Here is a 20,203-nt window from a genome sequence, read left to right as displayed (position 1 = left end):
TGTGCTAATGTGCATTTGTGTGCTTCCTTGCATGGCTTATTAAAAGTATAAATTTAGAAGAACCCTTGGGATGAAATTGTTAATCTGGAACCCAACAACAGAAATGGTCGCTTGCAATAGAAAGGGGAGATAATTGGCTCTGTTCCCTTTAGCAGGAGTGCAGTAAATGGAAATAGCAGGAGACACCTGAGTAAAATCCGTGTCTTAAAGTCTTACACAAAACATTTTTTTTGTTTTATTAATGTTCCTTTTTGACTTAATAAACTGGTTTTGAACTGAAAGTGCTGTCTGGGAGAACTCAGACTTATTGGTCCTCAGCATGGTATGAATTATGAAATATGATTGATGTTATAAAATGATATAGACTACTTCTTTTATTTATATAGACTACATTTCTTAAAAACAAATTATAATTGAGATCTTGGCAATGAGAGTGCAATTCCTTTGAGGCATAAAAGTGTTTTGCTTTCTAAGCTTGGTACTAGTTATCATAGTTGATAAATATTGGACTGTTTCATTTTTTTCCTGTAAGTGTTGACCTGCCAGTCACTTTGAATGATGGTCAATGATCAGGAAGTTACTTTAGATTATCATAACTGTCAAGATTATTCTGACAGTTTACAAATTCTAGCAGAACTGATACTGTGTGTTGATTCCTGAAATGCAAATAACAGTGTAGGAAGACACAGTCGTTTACTAAATTATTCGAGAAATACATTAAGTGCTTCCAGAGATGTGCTTAACAAACGTTGTTAATGTAGTGTTCCATAAAGAACAGAAGCTAGAATAAACTACGAAGTAGTAGGAGTAGAACATGGCTATTAAAACACTTCATTTAGAAATTTAAGACCAGATGAATCGCAGTGATTTGTTGCAGTTTTACTGTCCGTTTGAAATAGCAAGTATTTCTGATCACTCCATGTTTTTCCAAGTGAATAGATAAGTGCATATCGTTAAACATATTGTTTTTAGAAAGTCAGTTTCTTATTTTTTCTTTATTTCTAGAAAATGTCCCGTCCTGGTGTGACTATAAACTCGTCTGGGGTTATTCTCTTTGGGGAGAATAGTTTCTGAAAGTACTTCTGGGGGGGGGTTCTTCTGTTTATAGTTAAATATGTACGTAAATGGAAACTCTGTAACTATGGGTTAATCCTTGGAACATGGTATTCCATGTAATAAAACCTAGGGCCTGAAAATAAATGTTTTGAAAATCGGGGATATTAGGAATTAACTGTTGTTAAGCCATTGTCTGCTACATGGTGCTTCTTGTGCACAGTGTCCTGATGGTTCACACAGCATTATGTAGTTTCTTGCTGTTTGTACGGATAATGATAACTTAGAAGGGAAGAATTTCTCATACATCTCTTATACCGAATCCCCTTCTAATTAATTTAACCCTATCATTTACTTATCATGGAAAAGAAACCCAACAAACACAACAAAACTAAAACCTGGAAGAAGGTATTGAATGTAAAATTACCTGAAGAAATCAGTATTGATGGACAGAGCTTACAGAGCAGAAAAATGCAAGCATCTGTTGCCACAATTGTCTCTCAGGCTTTGCAGCATTGTTTCTATAATACTAAATACTGATTATTTAAAGATTTTAGGGTAAAGGGGTTGGATATCAAATGTATATTGACATTTGGCTTCTCAAAACAGAAACGTTGTTTGCAGATGCTGAAAAGTAAAAAAACAAGCAAGCAAACTATGAAGCCTGAATGTGGATGAGGATGTCGTAAAGGATTCTGGCCCCTGACGACCAGTTCCTTAATGTAACAAAACTCCCAGTTTATAGGCGCTCTTCTGTGCGCTGCAGCAGTAGATAGTGTACAGTAGAGGCTGTTTTTTCTGCTTGCTTTTGGAATAGTACAGTGATGAGAATAAGTTGGGCTTCCTAAAGGTGTGTACAAATGCATTATTGTCTCCAGTAGAATGTCAGCAAACAGCTCAGTTTGCCTGGGAGCATGGAGATTCTTATTCTTTGCTACATCTTTTCTCTGTGCTTCTGTTCGACTGTAATGTACGTTTGTGGTGACAATTTACCATGGCTGGAATATATAATGGTGTTGTGCTTGTTACTGGAGCTGTTACAGCAGCAGTGGGTAATGCACAGGCGTGTGCACCAGAAAGAGGGTCTTTAAACCTTTCAGGAGCAATTCTTGTTGGTTTAGTGCAAACCAGTGCCTAAGAGTTGTTGTGGTTTGGGTTTTTTTTCTTGACCTGAATAGCTTAAAAAAAAGACTGCTGCATGTCAGAACTACTCATTCATCGTCTCTTTCAGTGCTAGGTGTTAGGCTAGCGAGAGGAGACTATTGCAAAAACATTTTGTTTGCATCGACATTTGAAGTATGTCATTCTAGGTTTGTTCGTGATGTGGAGCTGAGTTTGTGTGAGACAACTGGTGCGGCTAAGTGAGACACAGCAAAACCCATCTCTTCTTGGAAGTGCTCAAAGGCTCCAGCTGTATGGATAAAAGAAAAAAATATTTCTTTCCTGTGTTTGTGCTTTTGCAGCAGAAAAGAATTTTTAAAGCAGTAGCAGGTTTGGGTATGGGTGTATCCTTGTGAGAAGAGCCAGAATATTTGACTGTTGGCCTAAAATTACTCTGCAGCAATAGCTTAGAAATACTTCTTGTCCTTTTCTGGCAGAAGCTTTTGTTCATGTAATTGCTTATTCTAAGGTTGAGGTCTCTTCATAGCAGTGGAAAACTCTGGCCTTTATCCTCATAGTAGCCTTTATCTAAGCAGAAAAACAGCTTTACCGGTGCAGTTGGGGTCAGAACTTCATAAAGCGTTTAGGAGCAGTTGTACAATCCATCAGGACATCTGAAGAACATTCAACTCTTCTGGTTTGTAAGCTGTTTTATTTCAGCTGATCTTATTTTTCCTCAAGTTTTGCCTGATCTTTCAAATTTTGAATCACGTCTCCTTTGGGATGCTTTTGCTATTTCACGGTTCCAGTGTCTGGGAAATGAGAGGAGTAGGGTTTAAGTTTAGTGGATGGATGTCCATAACAGCTGAAGGAAGGAACTGTTCTGACTGTTGTCTCGCATTAAAGTGCGAGTGAAAAGACTTTAAGCAGACTGGGCTTCAAAATCTAGAGGGATCCAATCAAATGTTTGCTTGGGGTTTTTTTTAATAGCTAAGGTGAGTCATGTTCTCATCTTTAAATTCTAGCATCTCTTGATAATAGTTTTACAGACTTCTAATAATCAAGCATAAAATAATGATTGCTTGGGAACCTCAGTTTACATGTGACCAGTAGAAGATAGATGTGAGTTGTTTAAAGCAGAAAGCTTTGAGATTTGCTGGATTTTTGTAAAATGCTGTAAAGGAAAAGTCATCTTTTCATAAGAGAGACTTATGTGCAGATATTTCTCTCTTAATGTGCCGTACCTACAATCTTTTTATAATTCGTAAAATCCATGTAATTCAAAATACCTATCTTAATAAGTTCTCAGTGCTGTATTTCCTAGTCCTTACTTGATTCAGTTGATGCTAATTTTAATTACCTTATTTGATGTACAATTAAACAATGTTTGTGGTGGTTTTTGATAAACAAGAAATTGGACATTATTTGAGATTTTGTTGTGTGGAGCAGTGTAAACTGTCAAGACTGCCAGAGAAAAAGCTAGTTCTTCTGCTCTTTCGATTATGGGATATTCCCAGCATTTGTGAGAACGGGGCTGAGCCATGCCTAGAAAGCAGTTCAGTTGAGCAGGCAAAACAGTGAATAAAGTTACATGCACTTGTTTAACTTACTTTCCCCCATCAGAGTAGTGATTAAATACCATGAAGAATTATTGAGAAGGCTATACTTAGTGCTGTGCTTTGAACTACTAATGTGGGTGCTTAAAAACAACTGGAATATACCTGATATCTAAATATTTCTTTGCTTTTACAATCGTATGATAACTGTTACATAGCTCAGCTGGCTTGTACTTGCCTTAGTTTCTCGTTTTGAAGAGAGTTAAGATTTTCACCTCCTTTCATAATTTAATGTGTTAAAATCTGGAAAAAGTCCATTGCTAACTCAAGGATCTATGAGATGAGATCCATGTCTGAAGAGACTGTGCTTCTTACTGCCTGAAGATTGTTTTGTTTAGAAAATGGAAAGAATTTGTTGTTACAGCCTTGACACAATTGAGGATGAAATGTGAACATACTTTGAAATATGAAGTGGTGGTTTTTACAGCACTGTGAAAATCCAAAGCTTTTGTTAATGCAAGTTTCTTAAATCATTGATTAATCTGTATTTAATACCAATTTGACTGATGCCACATATTATGGTATTTCTTCACGTTGTTTGACTGAAGCTAGGTACTGTTGTCCTTTCATTCAGCAGACTACAAGGGTTTTGATGTAAATGGCTACTGATAGATGACTGTGAACATGTTAGGTAATCAATATCTCTATCTAGAGATGATGAGATAAAAGTGCTTCTTTCATTGATTTCTTGGATTTTGCGCCAATAAGTATTTTATCTCAGATTCTGAAGAAGAATAAAAATGTCTTGACAGATTTTTTTTCCTTTATTTCCTGTTCTAATTTAAAAATGTTCTGGCTAGCAAATTCTAAGACTTAATAACTAAATGTGTTGTGTGTCATGAAGTTACACCTTAACAGTACTGAAATCTGGAATAGTGGTGGATGATAGCTAACTGGATGAGGATAACTGGAAGATCAGGGAAGGTTTTAAAATTCTGCTAGGATAAGTATAAGCAGACTATTTCTTTATAGAAATAATGTGATGCTTAACAGTCTTTTGAAAGAAGCATGGAAATAAAATACTGCCAGGGCTGGACTAAGCAGTATGATCTGCAGCAGATACGCCAGGTATAAAACTATAGAGGAGGGAGGGGCTCCTGTTTACCTTGATACCGGTGTTTGTTCAGGTATCTTATGCCTGCTGTCTGAAAGAGTAGCCACAACTGGTTGCTGTTGGTATCTGCTGGCTACTGGTAGCCAGGAGGCAATGACAGTTGGTACTGTTACCGCTAATGTTCCAGAACTCAATAGAAAGCATAAGTTTTCAGCAGCTAAATGGCAAAGGGGTTGCAGAGATTTAAATCTGTCTTGCTGAAATAGGAAATGAAGATTCCATGATTTAAGAGGGCAGTTCCAGCTTGGATAGATTCCTTTTAACGGTAAGGGTATGGAGAAAATGACAGACTCCATAAAATTACTTTCTTGTTTTGAGAATGCAGCAGCCATAATGTATCGCTTCTGTGGTGATCTGAAACTTCTGACAGGCAAACCCTGTGTGGCACTGATGTGCACAGTTCCCCGATCCTGTAATGGAAGGCTTAAGCTCCAAGAGCAAGGCGCAAGGAAAATATTTATATGTTGCCTCTCCTCTTTCACATTCAATAATACTATGAAAATATGAGTGAAGTGTACTCTAGAGCACCAGGATTTGCTGTAATATCTATTTCTATGCATTAGACATTTTTGTTGTAAACTAAAGCTGACTGCTTTTCCAGTAGATTAGTGTTAAGCAACTTATTGCTTCGTGAGGCCTTTTAAAAACACTTGTTAAAGCTGTAAAAATACAATTTTTAGCATGTATTTCTAACACAAAAAGCTCAGCTGCTATAGTTTTCCCTTAACAGAAATGTGTGCATCTATATTGAATAAAAATGGAGATAAATTTGTAAGATATCTGATTAGTTTAAGGCATCGTGTAACCTTTTCTCTGGGCCTTAGCAGCATGTAGCATTTGCTTTGACAAAGCAGAACAACTGGGAAATATCATTATACCTTTCTTGGGGAAATGAAGAATGGTGTGGCTTTTTGGTGTCTTGTTTTTCCCTGTTCTCTTTTTTTATTATACTTCTCCCCCTCTTTCTTTCTGCACAGGGTGGGTATTCTGCTCCCTCCTTCTCTCCCTGGCAGGGCTCATTCCAGGGCATCCCTCGGACTGTTCCACCGCACCGCAGACAGAGTGAGTCTGTACCTCTCACTCATCTCCCTCACCGTGTTCCAGTAGAAGCTTTCCCTTTGCACGCACTGTTCATCTCGTAGTATCCTCCTTTCTCAGGCAGATTTGCAGGCATACACAGTAGTCTGTGGCTAACCAAAACGCTTCCTTCAGCCATCGTATAAGCAACTACAACTTAGAGCTTTATAACAGTTATTAAGCGCTGATTTACTTCAGCAGTTCATCAGGCAAACCCGAGTAGGCCCTTGTTTCCAGTCTTGTCTTAACATAAATTTGCTTGCTGCATTTTCCCTTTCTTTCATGGCTGTAATATTCTCTCCCATTTGTGTATGTGTTCTGTTTGCTCATAAGTCTGCACGCATGCATATGCGATGTATTCCTGTAAATACATTGTGGATGAACACAGAAACGTTGGTGAGAAAGCGTTGTTTTCATTGCCTCTCAAGAGAAGTTTTCTTAACTTTTCAGAATGGCTTCCCTGAAACTAATTTCACCCCCCCCCCTCAGTATTTGCTCTGAAAAGGCTTCTAATCATTGAAGCGGCTGTTGCAAAACTTGCATGATTTATTAACGTTCTTTATGTGTTAGCTACAATGTGGGCTGATATAAGATGCATTTGTTCTCTTGGCTTGGATCTGCAAAACAAAAGACAATTGCTGAATTTAAAACTGTATGCTTTCATAGACATAGCGGAATGGTAAGTCTTATTTTGTGCTTTGGTATTGCATTATAAACAGATGATTGTTCAAAGAAATATAACTAGTCCGTAAAGCTAAAGTTATATTTTAAAATGTGCTGTAATTGGAGAATTACAGTGTGTTGGCCTAGCAAAGCCCAAGAGTGTATTTGGACAGGAAATAAAGAAAAAAGTAAGATTATGGAAACAAAGCAAAATTCCCAGGGCCAATGGAGATCTGAAGAGTAAAAAAAAATGGAAAACTAAGCTTACATTTATTTTGGACTGCAACAATCCTAATTATATTTCAATTACAAGAAAAAAAAATCTTGTTTTTTTAAGTGGTATTTCAAATACTCTCTTGGTGTTTCTGTGACACTGTTCGTTTAAACAACTCATCAGGAATGCACAGCCTGTTCCATAGGCTTTTCTCTGTGCAGTGGAGGGACGTGCTTCATTTTCCTGTGGTGTTTGATGTGGAACTCTGTGTGTATGAATGTAGAACCCCTCAGCGGATCATTGCATCCTCTGTTTCTGGGTAGAGGGCCAGCCCGTAGCGCAACCTGTCAGCAGAGAACTGGAGTTTTAGAAGATTGATTTCGGACTTTTCGAACATATAATTGTCACATTTTTGGGGCTTACTGGTCAGTCAGAATGGGGGACTGGTGTCTGAGCTGTGACACTTGCACCTCTGGTGTCGCATCACTCACGGTGTCTGCTTAACTGAGGAAGAAAACTTTGCTACTCTCTGACCCTTTTTCTACGCCCTCACCTTATTCCTGCACTGATGGCAGTAGCTTCTTATTCAGGGATTCTGAAGCAAACTTCCATTATTAAAGCAGATTTAATATGTATGATATATACTAAAAAATTCAATTATATTAATTCCTAGTAAAGGAAATAAAGTAGATGAAAACTGGGCATTGACTAATTAACGTAGATTATAATGAACCTGTTGCTCAGGAAAGTAAAGGCTTCCTATAATTGAGTGTTCCTAGCCTTTTTACAAATCTTAAGTTTGATCAAAAGAAATCCTGAGAATAAAAATACAGTATAAATAAGGAAGTTTCTTGGACATTTTCACTGTCACTTGCGAAGTCAATGATTTATTGCTGTGTGAAGAGTCCCATAAAGTAGAAGATTACTCAATTATCACTAGCATCCTTCTTTCCCCACATTACCTTTGCCCTTGGTTCAGTGGTTTTCTGGGATTTTTTAGCTAGTACAGAATGCCAGAGGTGGGGGTTTTAGGCAAGTGGTGAGCTGAGTATCGGAACCAAGAAAGGAAAGCAGCCTTAGAGTCAACGTTAGTGTTTTTGCAATAATAGAGATGAGGCGATGGGAACATAAAATCCTAGAATGCTTTGGGTTGGAAGGGACCTTTACAGGTCATCTAGTCCAACCCCCTTTGCAGAAGCAGGAACATCTTTAAGTAGATCAGGTGGCTCAAAGCCCCATCCAACCTGACCTTGAATGTTTCCAGAGATTAATTAGTCTATTTTGTTTGGCTGTGTTTTCTGTGTGGATGTCTCAGAATTCAACCATTTCTTCTCGAACTTCTGGATCCTGAGCCTAAAATGTCATCTGCGCTTGTTAACATTGCAGGTTTCTTCCCAAAGCTGTTGCTGGCTGATGGATACATAAAGTACTTACAACCAGTATAGATTATGAGGGCATAAATCTGTAAACTGTTTGTATTTGGTTGTTTATATACTGTAATGTGATTTTACTGCTGCTGTACAGGACAGGTGATATATCCCTGCTAGGTAATATTACAATACGATCATATGCTTACATTTCTTCTCTATAGCACCAGTTAAGATTTCATACATCTACTCTTAACTTGCCCTGAGGATTTACTGTAACACTGCACTTCATTAACATGCTTTAGAATTGTGTATGTTTTGCACTTTTAATGAGAACTAATTTTTAATACATTCACGTTTATTAACTTTGTGTTGCTTCAACAACCTTGGAAACAATTCTGTATTTCATAAACTCTTTCCCAATAGCACATTGTTTTGTCATTTCATGAACAAAACTGTATTTTTCTTATTCCTATAACTCAAATGTGTTGTGAACTAAATTCTTACGTAATGCTCCGTTATTTTTTCTCTTGGTAGCAGGATATAATTTGATGACATAGCAAACTTTCTTGAACACAATTTAAAACATTTTCATTTGTATTTTGGAGCTTGAACATTTGTATTGTGGAGCTTTAATGATGCAGCTCTAGAAACACAGCATTTAGAATACACATTGTCAATGAACCAGTTATTAACTCTTGTTGTAATACAAGAATTTTATACCACTTTTCCCAGGCCCCAGCCCCAAGTGCCTCTCCACACAGAAATGGCAATAAAAATTGACTTGTTACTCGAGTGCTGCAGTTTTTCACATCTTTTCTTACTGTGCACTTCATAGTGAAAGTGTTGAGACTTTTTTGTATGTAAGCATTACAAATAAAGGTAATGTGAGCAGTTGTAGCAGGTGACACATCACCAGCTACAACTTTATCACCAGCAGGAAAGCTGCTGTGTGCACATTGAATTAAACAGGTCCAGGCTTTGATTTTTTCATGTGTTTTTAATTTTTTTTCAGTGAGGATACATTGCTTAACACTAGGAAATGCTGCCAAACCTTTATGGACTGATTCTGGTTTTTTGTAGGGTGTACAAAGTGGTGTTAACAGACAAAGTTGCTTCAGAATGTTAGCTTGGAAGTTCTACAATTTATGCTAAGAGAGTGACAAATTATTAGTAGTGTCCTGGAACCATTACTTTACTGTCCTTTTATACAGATTTGTATTTGCTCTGAGAGATTCGTCTTCAGCTATATAAGGAAATATCTTAAGAAAAACTCCCATCTTCTGAGTTGGGTAGTTACACATTGGGCTACAGGAGAAACTGTCTCTTGTACCTGACTATATATTTGCAAAAAAATCCTTAATTTACATGTAATTATATTTGTATGTTTACACATATATCTCTATTTGTAGGTGAAATACCTGCCTTGATGTAGCTATATATTAGTTTTAGTATTTTTTTTCTTTGAGAAAGACAGCATTTTTCTTTAAGGAAGTTGAGGTTTTAATACAGATTATGCAGAAAAGAAATAATGCTGTGCCATTTTACCAATTATTTTACTACCCTCATGCTGTGGTGAATAGTATTGTTTAAAAAACAAAATAGAGTTTTTTGGTATCATTATTTAAATTCATAGTCCATACTGTAGAATGTTGCTTTTCAATGATGAAATATGGGTATAATATAGCTAGCTGAAAGGGAGAAGGGAAGAAAAATCAAACTGAAACTATTGGCAAATGCTACAGATTTAAGGTGTGAAATCTTGATGTTTTCTAGAGGTGGAAAATGAGGGCTTTCTTGGGGGCCTTTCAGCAAGGTTGTACCTTCAAATGAAGGCCTGTGAAATGACAGCTGATCCTGTGCCAAGGCAATGAGATAAAGGGTGTCAGAACTGATCAGAAAATGAAACACTTACCTAGCAGGGTTTGTCTGCTTTCCCTCCCCACCTACCCTCCAAAAAGAAACCACTGTAGTCTGTAGCCTCTTTAAGCTCTGAATGAATTGTTAGAAGATGGGTTATTAAACAATATGGGCAACATGGTCAAAATATGTAATGTATTGGAATGTATCTTACCACATTGTTGTTCACTGTAAGATACCAAACATGTATGTGCGTGGATGCCAATATTTTAGATATTTGTAAGCATACACAGAAATAGTCACAGCTCTGGATGGTGTTTGAGTTGTAAGAGATTACCTGTGTTAAAAGACTTCAAGTTAAAAGAGCAAAGGTATTCCATGCAGGTCTTGCTGTAAGTAATACTTGTACTGCGTTACTTAAACACTATTGCTACCCTTGTGGAAGGTGGATTAAAATGAGTGGGGGATGTTGTAATTGCAATTTAATTGGTGAAAAATTGCAGTTCTGTCATGGCAATTGCTCAGTGTTTTGTCTTGGTGCTCTGACATCATTGTCCTTGTCTTTTTCTTGTCTCTGCTTTCCCATTATGCCATTGGCAAGGAGTTGAGAAGTTAGTCCATTACTTCTGTGATAAAGCGTGGTACAGTACAACTTCAGATTTCTTCCCATCTCCTCCTCATGCGTTTTCACTGTTGGTTTTTTTGCCCTATGCATGATGCATGTCTATTGGAGATGTGCATGCAGTTCTTGGATTTCCCACTGCTTCACTTCCCTCATCCCTCAAAATACTGCAGGGACAAACTGTATTTATTTCAGATAAATAGAGATATTATATAGGGAATCAAGATGGAGTTTGAGGTTAGAGATACAGAGCGACCAAAGCCAAACTGAAGGGAATTCTAAAGTAGTGATATTGCAATGGTTGTGGTGTAACCATGTCAGTTTAGCTTCTGTATCAGTATAACATACTGATCTCCGTTTTCCAACACAAAGCTAATGCAATCTCAGTGGTTCAGTAACTGTGTAGTAATGTAATCCTCTTTGTGGGTATGTTGTCATTTTTCTCTGGGTGATCTAACAGCCAGATTTACTTGAAAGAAACAAGAGAAGATCTCTTAAGCCATTGTGGCAGAGACTGTAATTCAGTAACTTTGAGTGGTGCACCAGTACACGAAAGCCTGTGAAGCTCTTGCCGGTAAGGAAGTCTGTTACTTTGTTCTGCAAAAAGGAATATATGCACAAAGCTTTTTATCTCATGTACTTTCATTTTGGAGAGGACTCTACTGTTATCCAGTGCTAGAGATGTTTTAGAGTCCAGCTTTAGAGTTTTAGGAAGAGCCCAAAGGAATGCAAGTGTTTGTCCACCCGCATATTTTGTTAATGGGACAGACATAAAAGTCTGGTTAGCAAGATAGTCTGCAGCAAGTCCCACACTGAAATATTATCAAAAGTACACTCAAAGCAATGCAGGTGGCGACCTTTAAGATTTCCATGAAATGAATTGCTGTTCCTAGAAGGAGGACTGTTTCTTTATCTTTCTTTTCCCCCTCCTTGTGGTAGAATTCACTAAGTACTAGTTTTTCTGCTGGCTTTTTTTTTTTTTATTAATAACACAGTCATAATTTATTAGGAATTCTCTAGTAAAAAGAAAACGTGTGTAAGGCAAAATGTAAGCTGTTTTCAGTGTTAGATACCTTGTGAACTGTTACTTGGGTATTTTGGAAATGGACACTTCTCTCCTTTAAGTGTCATTTTGAATGTTAACACATGTAGCAGTTTCAAGAAATTAAAATCTGTAATCATGGTAATTGGACAGACTTTGTCTAAGTAGAAATACAAAATTAGCAAACAGTACAGTATTTAAAACAACTTGGTAAAGATGATACTGTAGCTTTAGTGTCCTCCTAATTCTGAGTGCATAGCTGTGTTTACATTTGAATTGCTAACTTGCTGGATATTAAGCTGCTAAGATGTTTTTAGGTTAGGAAGGATGATGAGGAAAATGTGCCTTTATATGTAAGAATGCAAAATGGTCCAAATGGAAAAGCTCAAGTATTACCTAGTTTTTGTCAAAAGAACTTGAAATAGCATTGTCAAAAGCTTGCTGCTTTGCTGTATTTCCGATGATTTTGTGTTTAACTTAACTTTCCATACAATTTAGCTGCTTCTGAAATGTAAGAAATTTTTTATTTTGCAGGATTATTTCATATAAGGTTAGGATTTGTAATTCTCAGAATAGATATTTCTATGCATTTGTGAAGACTGGCATTTAGAAACCCTTTCTATGTGAAGGGAATTTTTTTTCAGACAATTATTTTCACATATTAGAATTTGACATGTTTGCTGTAAACATACTAAATTTCAATTTCAGGTAGGGTTAGAAAATTTGAATTATTTGTTGAAGTGTTGGTGTGGTAATCGGGTATATTTCGCTTTGATTTCTATGCTCATTTTTAGCACTTTTTTTTTTTAATAGGTGAGGTCTCAAATCAATAATACATTTTGGCTGACATCTGCCTGTCAGCTCCTAAGCTGGATGGATAGTGGCTCTGTAATCCATTATATAAACACTGCAAAATGACAAAAATATCCGGAAGATTAATGGGCTTTAAGCATTAACGCTTGAAATATATTGAATTATTAATTGCCTTTAGTACTTACTTCCTCTGGGATTGCTTGTTTAAGAAGCATTTGCAAAGTTAAGCTAGTTTTGGTCATGTAAGGAAAAAATGTTCTGTTACTTATTTGACACATTTAGAAGGCTTTTTTGTTTTGGTTTTCTTTTTTCTTCTCCTCTTTCCTCTTTGCAAAACAATTGTGTTCAGACATATTTGCACTGACCTGTCTATCACCTGCTGATGTCGCTGGTCACCTTTGCTTACAGGTAGTACCCATATATTCGAAAGGGAAAATCAAAATTAGATTGAGAAATCTTAATGTTACTGTTACTACTGTTATTTTTTTTTCTTGATGAGAAATTGAGGATTCAGTTTTCCGTAGTTATCCTGCCAGAGAAAAGGTTAAAAGCTTAAAGAATCCTGAGATGCGCTGTAGTCCTAGAAATGTAACAGGACTTTGGCACGTACAGCTATCGTTATGTTCTTCCTGCTCATTCTAAGAACAGCTAAAAAGACCAGACAAATAATTGGCTTTCTCTTTTAGAAGTTGTGAATAATTGGAAAGAGTGACTGAAGTGACATTTTTAGTCAAATCCCTTAAAGACAAACAATGCTGTCTCTCACCAATAGGCAAATCTTCTATGCTTGTTCACTATATACATGCAATCTTATCAGTTGGTAAGAATTCACGTACTTTGGGGATAATCTAGCTTGTAGTAATCCAGTTCCCCTCCTTTATAAAGAAAATGAGAAATCATCCAGACTTGAGTCTTGCTAAAACTATCGCTTGAGGTTTAGGTTTCGGGTTTTGCAGAATTTTTAATTCTTCCAAGATCTGTATAGTAGTTGCAGTTCAAGGATGCATCTGTGAAGCTAGAACATAATTAATCTTTGAAGTCTTTTTACAGGGAAAAGCAAAGAGAAATGACCCAGAAGAGGTACTGGCAGTTCTTTTCTGATAACTTGTCTGATCAGATTCTGTCTTCTGATAAAATGTAAAATCTTCGTTACTTTACCTTTATCCCTTGGTTACCAGTGTAGGAGTGTATGAGCTACACATGTGCTCTGTACTGCTTTCTTGAAGATGGTTTCTTTGTCAGCCCATTTGAATTCCCTTCAAGATAAAACAATTACTAAGTCTAGTCACTATCCTAGTTACAACATACCTCTATCAATTTTTTTGACCTCAGTAAGGCAAGGACAATGCACTGTAAATTCCTGTGGTCCAGTAAATAACTTTCCCGCCTGTACAGCATATAGCATTGATAAAAGGTTTGTGATAGTGAGTGTGCAGTGAATAGAAATTAAAAGATAGATGCAGTCTGATAAGCTGTTGAATTTGTTAGTTAATCACTTGAATCGGAATTGATCAGCGCTTGTGAACCATTCCTTGCGCTGTCCCGCGGATTTGGGTGAGACCATCAACCATGCCTTTTTCATGTTTCTTCTGTAAGATAATCAATTTCTTTTTTGTCTTTATGTTGTTGTGTATTTCAGTGCTGGTATAGTTTTTTCCACTTAAGTTACAAGTTACCTTTGTACATGTCCCATGAACCATACTGTTTTGTCAAAGTCAGTTTTGATTTTAAAAACAACAGATATAAAGCCCTTATCAAGCACCCACGTTGGATTCAGAACGTTTTCTGCTGTTTTCTTTGCCTTATATATTGTGGTTTTTTTCTTCAACAGCCTCAAGTACTACAGCCTTCCAGCAGCCTTCCCAGTTCCACAGACCTCGCCCAGGGAAAACTAATAAAAATGCTACATATCGAGGCCCACAGCGAATATCCTAAACATGATCTGCATGAAAATAGCAATCATCAGAATCAAAATGCTGCAAATATCTCTCTCATAAATAGCCTGAATGATGTAAACTCTGTAATGAACATACAGTTAAACATAAAAGATGAGAATGCGTCATATTTGGAAACTTTGAAAAATGAAAACACTGAAGAACCTGGAGAGGTGGCTGGTAATAAAGAAGGTACGCTACCATCTCGTCCCTGTTTTCAGACCTCTGCACAAGCTGATGCTAGAGAGGTGCAGACTGAATTAGCTGCGAAATGTCAACCCTCATTCACAAACAAGACTTCTTGGCCAAAGACTTCAAGAATTGCAAAGCCCCCAAATGCTTTAGTGCCTCCAACGATGGCCATTCTCACACGATCTGCAAATCATTCCGCTGCTTCCAAGGAACGTGAGCTTCTACCACCGAGTAGTTTGACTCGGCTACAGCCAACATCTGGTCAAGATAACCTAAAGGGTAAACAGAGTCAGAAAGCATCTAAACTTCGCCCACCAACTATGTCCTTTGTTAAATCTAAGCAAATGAGCAGTCAGAAGTCCACGTCGGTATCTGCACAGCCTCAAAACACCAATTTGAAGACTAACATCCCAAAGCCACCGGTACAGAGAAAGGAAAACGGGCAAACACAGAATACTAGTTTGCATTCTGGGGATAGTTTGCCCTCTGATCGGCGTTCCCGCCTCCCTAAACCAAAGACACATAGAGAACATAGCTACATCTCCTTGAATGATGCCATGCATTGAACCGCTTCCCATGTATTGACTGCCTATCTACAGCCTGCAAGTCCTGAGTGAATATTAAGGATAGCATCTTTCTTGAGTGCTTGCGTACTCCATCCTGTTATGCTCTGAGGCTCATCTTGTGAGCTGTGCAGCTTCTCTTGAGTGTGTTTTATTATATTGTAGGTCTGTATTAAAGATTGTATTGACCAGTGATATTAGTAATTAGGCGAATACTGAAGTCTGTGGTGACCACAAATACCAGAATGCTGCACTATATATTTCAGGATGTCAGAAATTCTTACCTCTGTTTGAGTTATTAGACAATGGAATTACTATTCAGTTTAACTTCTTGGTTCTGAGTACTCATTAGGTTAGAGCAGTGGAAAGTTAGACTTGCTAGCAGATGTTTTATTGGCCATAATTCTGACTCTGTATTCCAGAGGCCTATGCAAAAATCCTTGTATTTATAATTATCTCAAGACTGACATATTTAATGTTATTTAATCTGGTGGGTTGGGTGGGTTGTGTTGTTTTGTTTTACTGTAATCTGAAGTTGCTCTGTTCTTTATTTATCCCATTTTCACTGTTCACAGAAAATAAGCAACTTTCATAGGGTGAAATGAATCTTCTCTCTTAATCATTTGTTAAAAGACTGTGGTATGTTTTTATTGTGTTAAATAGACACATAACTGGGTAGATTCTTGAAATGCCGTACTAAGGATACTTGTGCAAAACCTTACGATACGGGCTCCTGTGAATTGGTGAGTAGGGAGCCTCCGGGAATAAGGGGTCCATAACACCGATATTGACATCGCACAACATGCATTTAAATTAATAGTTTTAACTTTTATTGTACTACTTGTATTTATTGATTTCTGCTTTATATTGAAAGACTCTGAAGTACCTGACTTGAAATTTTGCACAAACTTTGCCATATGTGTAAGGATTTGAAACTGTTTTACAGAATAAAACTTGTATTTAAAAAGCAACTATTTAAAAAAGAAAGAATGAATTAACTGCAGTTATTTGCTTTGAGCAATCCTAGTCGGTCCTAATCCAGAGCTGGTACTCTTAAGAGCTTTTCAGAGATGTGTATTTTGGGTTTGGGTTTTTCGTAAAATATTTTTTTGTGTAATTTCTAAAGAAGTGCATGATAACTGGGAAGGAGCTTTCTGGGGAAATAAAACGAAAAAAAAAAAAATCTCCTGCTCTCTAGGACAAGTATTTTTTCTGAAAGTGGTCTGGAAACACATGGTGCAACTATGGGACCATGACACGTGCTGTGGGTTAAATATATGCATATCCAGTGCAGCTTTCCAGAAACTTAGTACACCATCTCTAATTCTTCCTTTTTTTCCCGTCAGTGTCTCTTGGATGATGCTATTTTCGGGGGTTTTTCTGATCAAATTGTTTTTAAAATCAGCAGTAGATGGCAATTACAATTACTTTGCTCAAAATCTGTTCCTGAACAGTATATAATGTCATTAAAATGAACCACAGGAGTAGTATGTTTTAGGCTTTGGCTGTAGGACATATTTTCTTTGAGATAATTAAAAGTGAATAGTATAGACATTTCATAAACAAGCTCTGTAATCAGGTTTATAACATAAGCCCTGTAATTAGGGGTATCTTGATGGATACTTTGGTTGGATGGGAGGAAGAAAAAATACAATCATCTCACCTGAATTTTTCAATACAAAGTTCAAGTCCAAAAAAGCTTTTGGATTTGTTACGCTGTAAGTTCTTTTAACTGACAGTGAAACAGAAAAATTAAAAGCTTGGAGGAGGAAATGGGTAGGGGGGGGACGTTGTCTTAGAACTATCTGTATGAGTCCAAAACCTGCAGGACTCCTGTTAACTGGGGAGAAGGCAACATAAGCAAGATGTAACAGGGGTGACATCTTTACAGTTGATACAGGATCAAAATAACTGCAATTTAAGATTGCTGTAACAGTTATTCTCCAGGAAAAAAATCTTTATTTCCTTGAAAAGTATTGATTTAAATGGCCTTCAGTGTGTAAGCATTTTCTTTCAAGAAGGTAAAAGTGACTTTTTATATTCCCCAAAACGAGCTCCTGGCAGCTAACTGTGTTTCTCAGGAGTTTAAAAGCTACTGAGGAAATGATCTGATTCCTAGTTCATTTTCTGGTCCATATAGATTTCTATGGAAAGTGAGGTTTTTTAAGTTTGCTTTCCTTGAACAGAAGCAGATTTTATTTTCAGTTGTATGTGATATTGTGTAAAAAGGTGATTTTTCACTTGATGCTATTGACAAAGATAATTCACCGTGAGTTCTTTCGCTTCTTATTCTGGAGGTATCACAGCCTGATTTAGTGATGTTAAAATGTTAATGTTTACATTTAAAAGTATAGATATCTATCTGTCTGCACCTTTACTGAAAATAAAGGAACGAAGTGAAGAGATAATCAGGGTTTTTATGAAAAAGAAGATAGTTATTAATTTTTTTTATATAAGAACAAAAATATATTTATTCTGTGGAGGTTTTCTCCTGTGTTAAAGGAGCTTAAGTAGATTATATTCTTTGTTATAGCATTTCCCCATTTTGTTCTGACAGATTAGTGAGACATTGAGCTGGAGACAGCAGGATTTGATCACGGATGAGACAGATGCTAGCCTGAATTTTGTGTGTATTCAGCTGCTAACCTCACATCCCTCTAAAGGCAGCTGCATCTTTTGGCTCTTCAGACTTTACCAGGGAAGGCTCTGTTGCATGTATAGTACGTTCAGAGTATGAGCAAAGCCCATCAGTAGATGGGCAACTGGAAGAGACGTAGTGAGGTGAAGTTGGAAGCTTCACTTCAGTGAAGGATGGGGACTTGGGGGAGATGGGTACGAGGGCACTGCGTAGAACTGCAAATGGGATTCAGTCAGTATTTTCACGTGGCGTATCTACCTTATGGAAGGTGCAGCTATATCATCAGTACTGGTGCAGATTATCCTAAATGCATAAATTAAAGGATTTGATATCTTCAGAGGGTATTTTGTTTATTGCCATTTTTTATTTTGATTTCTAATTCTTTTGTGCAATATTCACAAAAGTATTAAACTACTGTTCAGTGTGTGTGTACAGAGGCAATTACGTGTTTTAACAAGTGAATAAACACAAGAGAAAAAAACAGAATTGCACTTTAAATGAGCTTAATTGCTTGGAGTTGTGCCTAAAATGATCTAGATGCCTCCTGCTGTGTGTGGCTTTTGTTTGAAACTAATTTCCCTGCTAGTGTTGCTGTTTCCAAGGTATCTTCACATCACTTTCACAGAATCGGTATGCACTCTAGAATGTTTAAAAATATTCATATAGTGTGCTTATAGTTTTGTTGTGCAATGACTTTGATTTAACCATGAATTCTCACGCGGATGATGCAGCCAGGTTGTGACCTTCCCCTTCCTTGTAGCTTGCACTTCTACTGCTTATCAAGGCCAGTGGCAAAACTTCCCTACAACTAGCATAGCCCTTAAAAGAATAACGTTCCCAATGTATGTTTTTGTTTGAGAAAAGTGCAATATTATCTCTTAGACTTTCTGAAATAATCACAAAAGCACTGTAAGTCCAAAATGGCCCAGAATTTTTCATACGGTCCCCAAAAAAAGTGGGTTCCTCAACTTTACACCTCATAGCAGTGAGACTAAACATAGCCACTAGACTGCATCATAGATAAGTAAAATTAATTTCATTCTGGATCTAAATGCTGATTTATTGTAGCGATGCTAGAGAACTGAATACTATTTGCGTGATTTACTTTGTTTGCATGTGACAACCACATGCACCTTCTAAAGTGTCATACACGGGCAGGCTGCATGTTGTGGGGGAAGTATTTCTGCTTTTACATAGCACATAATCCTCTTAATATGATCATTTTCTCTCCATACAAATGGAAATCCGTTCTTGAATTGAGGTTGCTTAGCTATTCCTTATCTCGTTATAGTGGCTTTTTCTGAGCAGAGGGGACATAATCCCGGTGGTAGGTCTCAGTACAGTGATCTTACAGTTACGCTCTCAAGGAAACTCAGTCGCCGCTGTGGTAAAGCTGCTCACTGCCTACATAATTGTAGAAGCACCACAATAAAACCAATATAGTTCCAGTGTCAGTGAAACCTTAAATTCAATACTAGTTAAAACAAGAGGTACCCTTACTATCTGCTTCGTTGTTTTTGGTTTTTAACCCAGGCCAGAGTAAATACTGTATATTGGAATTTGCTTGTAAAGTTGATTTAAGAACATGTATGTAAAAATTCTTTCCTCAATGTTGCTCTAGTGAATAAAAATAAAAATCATAATTCTAATAAGTACCTATTTCTCCTGACTGTTCACTTTGTGTGTGCTTTAAGTCATTGACTCTGCAGAATTAACTAACTGTAGACAGCAAATTTGGGGGGACGTTATGCTGTTTACAGTGGTTTTTCTTGGAATTGTCTTTCTCCAAGAAGCTTATAGACTTCTAGCATGAGACTTTTTTATTAAAGGAAAAGAAAAGGGGGGAGGAGGGAGGGAAAGAGATGGAAAAGCTAAGCAGTTTAATGTATTGCTTCCAGATGAATAGGGACTGATGTGGCAGGTTTTTAAAGACATGTTATTTCACCTCTAACGCACAGTTGAGAAGAGTATTTCATAGAGTTTTCTTATGTAATTAACTAGTTGAAGTTATTAGCATAAGAGATTACTCTGAAGATCAGCCTGTGTGTATTTCCCTAATTTCCTGGTGATCACTGGTACAGAACAACATTTGTGCACTCCCAGTGGTGGTGGGTCCAGGGGTGGTAAATGCCATTAATTTAGCTGTATCGCAAGTGTATGCTTATAAACCCAATGAGCCTTCAAAGACTTGCATCCAGTGGGTATACTTCAGTGCATAGCAATGTGAAAGTCTAGTGATTCCTACAATTCTTTACTCCACTTTAATTGCTACTCAGTTTGACAAACCATCCTGATTATCCTGGGCTACCTTTAATCTCTCTAAGTTTCCTGATA

The 20,203-nt window shown here is 37.1% G+C and overlaps 1 protein-coding gene across 8 annotated transcripts in view; it reads left to right on the top strand.

Moving 5' to 3' along the window:
• CCSER2 (coiled-coil serine rich protein 2) overlaps positions 1-19,581 on the top strand; it is a 68,135-nt gene extending 48,554 nt beyond the window's left edge. For 4 of the 8 annotated variants that reach the window (XM_054071409.1, XM_054071405.1, XM_054071408.1 and 1 more), the window contains one exon: positions 14,374-19,581. In XM_054071409.1, coding sequence (XP_053927384.1) covers positions 14,374-15,234 — 861 coding nt within the window. In that variant the 3' untranslated portion in view covers positions 15,235-19,581. Of the gene's footprint in view, positions 1-5,861; positions 5,947-10,666; positions 10,707-14,373 lie in introns of all 8 variants that reach the window. The other 4 variants (XM_054071413.1, XM_054071411.1, XM_054071412.1 and 1 more) reach the window with 2 other exon arrangements.
• The last annotated feature ends 622 nt before the right edge of the window (positions 19,582-20,203 follow it).

Source organism: Cuculus canorus, chromosome 7 (assembly GCF_017976375.1).
Source record: "Cuculus canorus isolate bCucCan1 chromosome 7, bCucCan1.pri, whole genome shotgun sequence".
Classification (NCBI taxonomy): domain Eukaryota; kingdom Metazoa; phylum Chordata; class Aves; order Cuculiformes; family Cuculidae; genus Cuculus; species Cuculus canorus.
The sequence above is the reverse complement of the archived record's forward strand: the minus strand, read 5'-3'. Positions and strand labels throughout refer to the sequence as shown.